General features: G+C 48.0%; 1 protein-coding gene across 6 annotated transcripts in view; it reads left to right on the top strand.

Annotated features, from left to right (window-relative positions):
• The window catches only part of ABHD2 (abhydrolase domain containing 2, acylglycerol lipase), a 120,338-nt gene that overhangs the window by 85,610 nt on the left and 24,151 nt on the right, over positions 1–10,577 (top strand). For 3 of the 6 annotated variants that reach the window (XR_014810459.1, XM_084968590.1, XM_001925989.8), the window contains exon 6: positions 3,274–3,457. Coding sequence is in view for 2 of the 6 variants with exons in the window: in XM_084968590.1 (XP_084824716.1) it covers positions 3,274–3,457 (184 nt within the window). In the remaining 4 variants the exon portion in view is untranslated. Of the gene's footprint in view, positions 1–3,273; positions 7,683–7,899; positions 8,977–10,577 lie in introns of those variants that run through there. The other 3 variants (XR_014810465.1, XR_014810466.1, XR_014810464.1) reach the window with 3 other exon arrangements.

The following is a 10,577-nucleotide window of genomic DNA, read 5'->3' on the forward strand; positions in this document are numbered from 1 at the left end:
TAATTTAAAAGAAAAAGAAGAACTTACAATTTGAACAACTCCCAGGCAGTTCTAAAGCTGTTGGACCACACTCTGAGAACCACTAAACTGGCACATTTTTCTTGCAATAGTATTTAACCTCAATGCAGCTTTTCTGATTCACTCTACAAGAACCATTACTAAAAAGGAGCTTTAAAGATTGCTTTTGTTAGGAGCTTGATAGGCCCATAAGAGATGCCTGGTTGGGTTGAGCAGGGGCTCACCCCCTGTGGAAATCTGGCTTTGAGACAAGATTTGGAAAGCTGCCGAAGAGCAGAGCAGCGCCCCCATGTGTGAAGGTTGCTTACTGCAAGTGAAAAGGACTGGCCCAGAGACCTTGGGCATATGCTTTTTTAAATGTTTTTCCCTTCTTGAGCAGGAGAGATCCTTGTTTCCTAGACCAGCGTTTCTCAACCTGGACTGCAATTTGGAATCACCCGCAGAGCCTGTAAAAGAACACCCATTCCAGGAGGCACCCTCATTCTTCTTTCTAGATTCTGACTCATGATCACAATCTGAAAGTACTGGGGGCCTCCTGGAAGGTTGGGAATATTCTACATTTTGGTCTGTGCGGTGGTTACGTAGGTGTAAACGCTTGTGCACTTTCCTGAGTATATGTTATACCTCATTAAAAAGAAAAATGAAAAAAAAGGCAGCTTTTTGTGTATTGTTACACAGTGACTTCCAAAACATACTGTTAAAAACATGGGACTAAACAATATGCGTGCTGACATTGGTGGGATTTTTTTTGTCTTTTTAGGGCCTCACCCATGGCATATGGAGGTTCCCAGGCTAGGGGTCTAATCAGAGCTACAGCTGCCAGCCTACACCACAGCCACAGCAACGCAGGATCCGAGCCGCGTCTGCGACCCACACCACAGCTCATGGCAACGCCAGATTCTTAATCCACTGAGCAAGGCCAGGGAACAAACCCACGTCCTCATGGATACTAATGGGTTCGTAAACCACTGAGCCACAACGGGAACACCAGATGTTTTTAAAAGAATATAGGAAAGTACCTTTTACCGTGTCTTTTATGTCATTTGAATTTTGTGCCGTGTACACAAATAACCTACTCCCCAAAAAATTTTAATGCAGATTCCTGGGCTGGGGCCCCATCTTACTGAATAAGCTTCTTTAGAGGTGAAGCCCGGGAATACCCAGTTTTAAAACCTGCTCCAGGTGGTTCCACATACCCTGCAGGTTGAGACCCCCTGCATGAGGCTGTGCTGGCCTGGCCTAGGCTAGATGCAAAGAGGAGTTGTTGAGCCGAGTCTGTGACCTGCACCACAGTTCACGGCAAAGCCGGATCCTTAACCCACTGAGCGAGGCCAGGGATTGAACCTGCATCCTAAAGGATGCTAGTCAAATTCATTACTGCTGAGCCACAACAGGAATACCCATCTTTTTTTTTTTTTTAAATGAACAAAATCCTTATTGTCTTTATGCTGGCCAGTCTTGTGCATGCTTCTTACCAAAATCCCTCGCCTCCCCTGTTAGGTTTTATTTTGTCCCCCTTGCAGAATCTGGGGTGGGCCTTAGAAGGATGTGATGAATCCTTTCAGTCATCTATGGCCACCAACCTCCTCCTCTTAGCAAAGCTGCTGGGACTTGACTTCAGGGAGTTCCCGTTGTGGATCAGTGGTAAGGAACTCAACTAGCATCCATGAGGATGCAGGTTCGATCCCTGGCCTTGCTCAGTGGGTTAATGATCCGGCATTGCCGTGAGCTGTGGTATAGGTCACAGACTCGGCTCAGATCTGGCGTGGCTGTGGCTGCGGTATAGGCCAGCAGCTGAAGCTCCGATTTGACCCCTAGCCTGGAAACTTCCATATGCTGCGGGTGTGGCCCTAAATAGACTGAAAAATAATAGCTTCCCAAAGGAACACCAGTTGACATCATCCGCCCAGGGCACACTAGGCCCTCACACCCTCTCCATTCAGAAGTCTCCTCTGTGCATTTCTGAATGGGTTTGCCTCCCTTGGCACCAGTCCCTATGTCACCAAGAACATTTTGTCCTAATCCCACAGAGCATCATGACCGTCCCTCTGGCATAAAGATTGTCTCTCCTTCCCTTCTCCACAGTGACAAGACGATCCTGTAAATAACATCCACTTGGTACTTAGCACCGCAAATCATTGTACACAAGGGTACAGCCTTCTCTGCTAGCCTAAGAAGTGAAGCCCAGACGGTTTTGCTCTTGTTTTGGTTTACATCTGGGTGTGAACATACGTGGTCATGCACACCCTGAATGTCTTCTGGTTTTCATAAGTGTCCAGATAGGCCTCTCACAACCCACCCTTAAAGGAGCATCACTGAACATGTGTGTTTGATACACGGACCCTTCCTTCATGGGCACTGCTAATGCCCCATTTCCTCTCATGTGAGGGGCATCTGGGACCTTCTCTGAAGGAGCCAAAGAGAGGTTTGCCTAGATGTATGTGTATCTCTCTCTCTTTCTCTCCACACACATACACAGACACACACACACCTATACAGCCGTCTCTCATTATTCTCAGGGAATTGGTTTCAGGACCTCTGTAGTTGTTGTGTTCTTTTTTTTATTTACTTATTTTTTATTTTTTTATTTTTATTTTTTATTTTTTTGCTTTTTAGGGCTGCACCTGTGCCATATGGAAGCTCCCAGGCTAGGGGTCAAATCAGAGCTGTAGCTGCCAGCCTACACCACAGCCACAGCAACACCAGATCCGAGCTACTTCTGTGACCTACACCACAGCTCATGGCAACACTGGGTCCTCAACCCACTGAGCGAGGCCAGGGATCGAACCTGCATCCTCAGGGATACTGGTCAGGTTCATCACTGCTGAGCCAGGACAGAAACTCCAGGACACCTGTACATACCAAAATGTATGGACACTGAAGTCCCTTATATAAAGAGACATAGTATTTGCATATAACGGGTGAACATCCTCCTGTATACTCTTAAGTCATCTCTAGATTACTTAGATCTAACGCAATGTAAATGCTACGTAAATAGTTGCCTCGCATGGCATTTTCAAGTTTTGCTTTTTGAAACTTTCTGTGATTTTTTTTCCGAGTATTTTCGATCTGTGTTTGGTTGAATCTTGTGGATGCAGAACTGAGAGGTACAGAGGGCTAGCTGTCTACATACATCTTTCCCTCTCTTTCTCTCTCTCAGTATCTTGGCAACCATTCAGTAACCCTCCAGCTCACATTTTGTCCAGTCTTGGTTATACCTGAAATGACCATGTGGTCTTACCTCTATGCCCACAGGCTGTACCTGGGAATTTGGAGCCATGGTCAACTACATCAAGAAGACGTATCCCCTCACCCAGCTGGTGGTTGTGGGCTTTAGCCTGGGCGGTAATATCGTGTGTAAATACTTGGGGGAGACCCAGGCCAACCAAGAAAAGGTCCTTTGCTGCGTCAGCGTGTGCCAGGGCTACAGCGCACTGAGGTGAGTGATGCCGGCCGTGTGCTCCCCCTCCTGTCTGCCATCCAGTCCCCGAGTGAGCGCTCATCTATGGAGATGCCCCATCACACCAGACACTGACCTTGGAAGCCCCGGGGGAAATGCTGGGGCAGACTGAGTAGAAGTTCTGGGTCGGGGGTTCACCTTTTTCGCTTCCACATCATGCACTGAAATTGTCCTATCAGACCCTGGAAGCCTGGGCTCTGCAGCTGTTTTGGGGGATCGTATCTATAACTGAATAAGCCAGAGCCCTCCCTTCCTAGCTGCTGTTTCCCGTTGAAGTCTCTGGGGTGTGACTTCACCTGTGCCCCAGAGCTTTTTGCAGAACTGTGAGCTTATGAAAACATGGGATACTTGGCAAACCAGGTGCTAGAGCAGGGCCTTATGAGCCCAGATGCCTCCTAAATACTGAAGAGTTGAGTCTCAGATGGCATCTGGAAGGGATCAGTAGAAGCCATTTCGTTCACACCCTTACCTCCAAGTAGTCCCCTCTCCCAGGCATCCTAGACTCACACGCAAGCGAGGACCTACTGAGTAAAGGGTTACCTCTCCCCTCAGACCCTCATAACAGTACCGCATAGGATGAGCCCCACCAGGGGCGGCGTTATTGTCTGCCCTGACCACCCTCCAACATCATTGTTGTCCTAGATCCCGCCAGAGTCAACACACACTCACACACGTGCACACTCACACACTCTCCACACTCTTCAGAGGCATTCATATTTTTTCCTGTACTCATTCCTTATGATAATGTCTTTTTTCTTACAAATGGGTATGACCAGTTATTAAAGATCTCTTGAAGAAATCCAAAGTCACACAAAAAAGTTAAGGAAAAAAAAAAAAAAGCCTCCCCAATTGGAGTTCCCCACTGTGGCTCAGTGGAAACAAACCCAGCTAGGATCCATGAGGATTCGGGTTCAATCCCTGGCCTTGCTCACTGGATTAAGGATCCGGCGTTGCCATGAGCTGTGGTGTAGGCTGGCAGCTGTAGCTCCGATTCAACCCCTAGTCTGGGAACTTTAATTTGCTGCGGGTGGGGCCCTAAAAAGCAAAAAACCCTCCCGGATTACTGCAGTCTAATGCCAAACAAACAATCCTTACAGGTAATGAATGAATCCTTACTTTTTGGCTCACCTATATCTCTCATGGTGTAGTTCAAGCCTGTTTTGTCACTTTCTAATGAATAGAGGCCACGTTATTTCTAAAAATATCGAGTGCTGGAATTTGAAGTCTCCAAAGGGCAAGTGCAGGCTTAGAATTCAGCCCCTGCCTGAGCCTTAAAGCTGGGCAAAGAGGAGAAATTCAATGTCCCCAAAAGCAGACATGAAAGACATCCCTGCTGATGTCATTTCCTAAGTTCCAAGGGAAAAAAAACCCTCCCTGATTGGATTTCCCATTGTGGCTCAGTGGAAATGAACCCAGCTAGGATCCATGAGGATGCAGGTTCAGTCCCTGTTCGATCCCACCTGCAATACGGGGATGACAGTAATAATCAACAGTACCCACCTCTTGGGCCACAGTGGGGGTCACACAAGTTCAGGGGTATGAATTATTTGCAACAGTGCCAGCACCCCCGTAGAAAGTTAAGTGGGTAACTGTTAATTATCATCATTACTCATTGTAAAATGAGAAGTGGGCTAGAACATGAGATCACAAAGACCAGTCTAGGGAACCGCCTCACTTGGTTCAGAATCCCTTGGAGGGTCATGCTAGAAAGAAATTCATTCCCTTGGGCCCCACCCCTGGAGATCTAATTCATGACCCTGGGGCACGGGGCCGGGTATCTGCTTTTGGGCCCGTTGCACAGGTAGCTTCTGAGATGTGGGTGCATTGGGCCTGGAGGCGTCCGTGGTTTCTCCAGCTCTAGGGTAGGACTGGGTCAGTCCCCTCGTCCTCCTGATGGGAATCCTCCCCTTCACTGCCCTCTGTACACTGGTGAGCCTGACAGGTTGCTTTATGCTGGCTTGACTAGAAATAACCAGCTCCCAATCCGTAGCCATGACATAACCAGAGTTAACCAAAGGCCCATCCCATCCAGTGACTGGGATAGTTGAGAGACGAGCAGAGGGGTGGCCAGGGGACCCCAGGGAACAAGGAGTGGCAGGACGTCCCACCTGCTCTCTCATCCGCCGAGTGGTCCAGTTTGGGGCAAACCTTCTAGCATCTGTAAAATCAGAACCACGGGTGTCCCCTCCTAAACCAAGTGCTGTGAAATTACCGGGAACACTGACTTGGTGTTCCAAGAGCACTGGCTTTGATGGAGGAGCTGGGACACGTCTTTTCATTTTTTTCAATCCACAGAATAGTAAATGACAACCACGTCATTTCATTTCACTGCAACAGCGCCACCTGCTGCTGGCCAAGCACAGATAAACGGAGGTGTTAAAAATAAATCAAAGAGGTTTAAGAAACCAGGAAACTAACCAACACCTCTGAGGCGCTATACGTCTTGCAGACATGGTCTACACCACTCCTCTTTGAGACCTCAAAGATCTTCATACTCATACTTACTGTCACATCAGTCTCCCGCACTGAGGAAAGAAACAAGCCTCTTTATCCGCTAGAGCAGTAAGATCCTGTGACCCTACACAGGACTGAGAGCACATCAGAGGAATACCACTGCCCTGTGTGTGCTGGGGCCGCCTGGGGCTCAGGTCCCCCTCAACATTTTTTAAAGATTTTTATGTTTCCCATTAGAGTTGATTTATTTTTTTTTAGAGTTGATTTATAATGCTCTGTCAATTTCTGCTGTACAACAAAGTGACCCAGTCATATGTATCTATGCATTCTTTTTCTCACATTGTCTTCCATCATGTTCTATCACAAGCGACTGGATAGAGTTCCCCCTCAACATTTTAATGAGATCTTGCTGAAGGCCTGTGCCTTACTTTAAACCAGTATAACGTTTTCTCTTTCCTGCCAAGGCTTTAGGGCAATGAGCCTTTTCAGCACTGAGATGATGGCAGCCATGCTTCCTTTACGTCAAGGTGGAGCAGGGAGGGCTCGTCTGCCTCTGCAGGGGCCACTCAGGAGGTCATGCTTCTGGTAAATCCTTCCTAGCTGAGTCTACAGACCCGCTTGTCAGTGATTCATCCGTTCCCTCTGGCTTCTCTTCCCAGTAGCGCACCTCCCGCTAGCCAGAGCCAACTCCAGGCTCAGAAGCCAGCACCTGCTTGCTGTAGGTAGCAAAGTCTAGCTGCTGCTAAACAAGCTCGAATCTGATGAGGTGCTGAACCAGTGAGGGGGGGAGACAGATGCCCCGAAACGACATGGCATCCAGCTGGCTTAACATGTTCCCTCAGCATGAACAGCTGCCAACTAGCCCTGGAAACACGTGGTCAGATTCAGCCCAACTCTCTGGTTTAATTAATCATTTGACGCTATTATGAAGCTCCTTGATTATACATTCACCCAGTGAGTAACAAGCAGACAAGAATGTGAGAAGGAGAAGCAGTGATGCTAAGAGATTACCTCCAATTAATTTGTTCATTGGTTCTTTGATTCATTCTGCAAGACACCCCTCTGGGTGATGGGGCACGGCCTTAAACAAGGCTCATAGATTCCCTGCCCTTGTGGTGCTTAAAGGAAAGGGAAGGGAAAGAGTTCCTGTTGTGGCTCAACTGGTTAAGAACAGGACTAGTATCCATGAGGATGCAGGTTCGATCCCTGGCCTTGCCCAGTGCGTTAAGGATCCGGCATTGCCGTGAGCTGTGATGTAGGTCACAGACACGGCTCAGACCTGGCATTGCTGTGGCTGTGGAATAAGCCGGGGGCTACAGCTCCGATTCCACCCCTAGCCTAGGAACTTCTATATGCTGCAGGTGTGGCCCTGAAAAGAAAAAGAAAAAAAAGAGATAGGGGAAGCTTCTGTGGTCTCATTGCAGGTAAAATCAAGTCTTCATTCCTGAGGAAGCCCTCAGGAATTTTGCATTGCAGAATCCACCAGTAATCACTGAGCAGGGCCAGGGATTGAACCTGTGTCCTTTGGGATGCTGGTCACATTCATTCTCCTGTCCCAAGGAAGGACCAGGCCCCACTTTCCCTGACAAGCAGTATATATGTTCTCTCTTGCTTTTAATGGGCAAACTCCAGACTATGGATAAGTTTATGACAAAAGCAACCGTGTTCAAAAAGTCTCTCTGTAGAGTTATACTTTCATCAAATCTTTGTTTATAGTTGTAGAGCTATAAATCATTTTAATACTCAGTAATTTTGTATCAGGGCTAAGCAAAGGGGGAAAATCTGCTGAGTTGAGACAAAACTCCATGGACAGAACTCCAACCTCGGAAACCTCCTAGCTTTGCCACCGCTGGGTTATGAAGCTAACCAGTTTGTCCTCAAGGACTTTTGTCTATTTTTCGCTGTAAATTTTTTAGTCAGAAAAAATGAGGGTGGGAGTTCCCACTGTGGCGCAGTAGGATCGGCAGCATCTCGGGAGCCCTGGGACTCAGGTTTAATCCCCGGCCCAGCACAGTGGGTTAAGGATCCAGCGTTGCCAAACTGCAGCTTAGGTGGCAGTCATGGCTAGGATCTGATTCCTGGCGGGGGAGCTCCAAATGCTACAGGGCAGTCAAAAAAGAAAAAAAAAAGGAGAGTATATAATAAGCCCTTTGACTCACGGATCCCATTCGTGCAGAAGTGCATCCTGCTGAGGAAGAAAGGGGGTTGACAGGTGGCCACTCACCCTTGTCTGAGCTCCCTGCCCCATCATGCCACAAAGCCCAGCCAGGCAGGTAGGTAGGATTCGGGACCCAGTCCCTATGGCAGAGAGGGGTTTTCTTTTGCTTGCAATCTCAAGCTGAGCTAGCTAGAGGTAATGCCCTCTCTGCAGGTCAGCCCTGCCTCTGAAGGGCAACCAGCTTCTGCCAGGGTCTCCTGGGTCTAGAGGTGCTGCCGTCTTCCTCCCAGAGGCCTTGCTGTTCAAGGCTAGTCCTGGCTCTGCCCCCACTGCAGTATGACTCTCTTGTAGGGCCAAGCTAGAAATAACCCACACGTCCAGCATCAGGGATGGTTGTAAATGATGATATATCAATTCAGTGGAAAACAAGGCTGCTTGTATTTTTTAAAATTAAGGAAGTTCAGGAGTTCCCGTTGTGGCTCAGTGGTTAACAAACCCAACTGATATCCATGAGAATGCGGGTTCAGTCCCTGGCCTCACTCAGTGAGTTAAGGATCTGGTGTTGCCGCGAGGCTGTGGTGTAGGTCGAAAATGCAGCTCAGATCCTGTGGCTGTGGTGTAGGCCGGCAGCTGCAGCTTCAATTCGACTCCTAGCCTGGGAACCTCCATATGCCTCAGGTGCAGCCCTAAAAAGACAGAAGACAAAAAAAAAAATTTAAGGAAATTCATAAAATGGCAAATGCTGTCTATTAAAAGTGGGAGAGGGTTGTTTTCTCCTAGCTCTGTGGGTTAAGGGTCTGCATCGTCACTGCGGTGGCTCGGGTTCCATACCCGGCCTGGGGACTCCACATGCTATGGACACAGCCGGGAAAAAAAAAAAAAAAAAGTAGGAGGGAAGGTGGCTATGTCAAAATATGATTGTCGGGGAGTTCCCGTCGTGGCGCAGTGGTTAACGAATCTGACTAGGAACCATGAGGTTGCGGGTTCGGTCCCTGCCCTTGCTCAGTGGGTTAACGATCCGGCGTTGCCGTGAGCTGTGGTGTAGGTCACAGACACGGCTCGGATCCTGCGTTGCTGTGGCTCTGGCGTAGGCCGGCGGCTACAGCTCCGATTCAACCCCTAGCCTGGGAACCTCCATATGCCGCAGGAGCGGCCCCAGAAATAGCAAAAAGACAAAAAAAAAAAAAAATCATTGTCGGGAGAGGGATATGGGGAGTTGTCGTTTAATGGGTGTATAGTTTCAGATTCAAGATGAAAAAGTTTTGGGAGTTCCCATTGTGGCCCATTGGTTAACGAATCCGACTAGGAACCATGAGGTTGCAGGTTCGATCCCTGGCCTTGCTCAGTGGGTTAAGGATCCGGCGTTGCGGTGAACTGTGGTGTAGGTCACAGACATGGCTCGGATCCCACGTTGCTATTGCTGTGGTTGTGGTGTAGCCAGCGGCTACAGCCCCGATTCGACCCCTAGCCTGGGAACCTCCATATGCCACTGGAGCGGCCCAAGTAATGACAAAAACACAAAAACAAAAAGATGAAAAAATTCTGGAGACCTGTTACACAGCAGTGTGGATATACTTGACACTTCAAAGGGGTAAAGATGGCAAATTTTATGATATGTTGGGGTTTTTTATGACTGGTGTTTTTACCACAACTAAAAAAAAAATTTCTTTTTTTTTTTTTTTGGTCTTTTTGCCTTTCCTAAGGGCCGCTCCCTCGACATATGGAGGCTCCCAGGCTAGGGGTCTAATCGGAGCTGTAGTCACCGGCCTATGCCACAACCACAGCAATGCCAGATCCGAGCCACATCTGCAACCTACACCACAGCTCATGGCAACACCGGATCCTTAACCCACTGAGCAAGGCCAGGGGTCCAACCCACAACCTCATGGTTCCTAGTCGGATTCGTTAACCACTGCGCCACGATGGGAACTCCTAAAAAAACAATTTTTAATGACTGATAATGAGTAAAGCCTGGAAAGGAACCCTCTCCCTCCCCAAATAAAAATGTTTGTTATGTTGGTGTGGTAGGGCTTTGGGAAAACACCTAATGTGCTTGAAGGTTTTTTTCGCATAGTACTTTCAAGATATTTTTTAATATCGCTTCAGACCATATTTAATAAATCCTCGCCAATCGTAATTGGCAGTGCCCCTGCCTTCTTTGCTCTTTTTGGAATATGAAAGTCATGCTTGCCAATCCCAGAACTTCCCTTTCTCATTCTCATCCTCCATATTTTCTCAAAGACCACAGGAAAGCTGTTTGACGTTCTCACAGCCTCTCAGCGCTCTGCACTGTAATCTGTATGAGCCAGGAGACTTGAATTCTTTGGGGTGTTAGGTGCATTCTTTCCCCAGGTCATTCCCTTCCGGCTTTAATTCCTTTTAGTCGGTGCTTTGTCTACTCATTTTGCAAAGTATGAGTTGGAGAGGTTGAGCTTCCTCTGAGCAGCACCCCAGCAGCATAAGCATTTGGCTCAGCTCTCCTTTACC

This window comes from Sus scrofa, chromosome 7 (assembly GCF_054392235.1).
Source record: "Sus scrofa isolate SSC_HxYL_T2T_F1_AM1 chromosome 7, Sscrofa_HxYL_maternal_Yorkshire_Landrace_v2.0, whole genome shotgun sequence".
In the NCBI taxonomy this organism is placed as follows: domain Eukaryota; kingdom Metazoa; phylum Chordata; class Mammalia; order Artiodactyla; family Suidae; genus Sus; species Sus scrofa.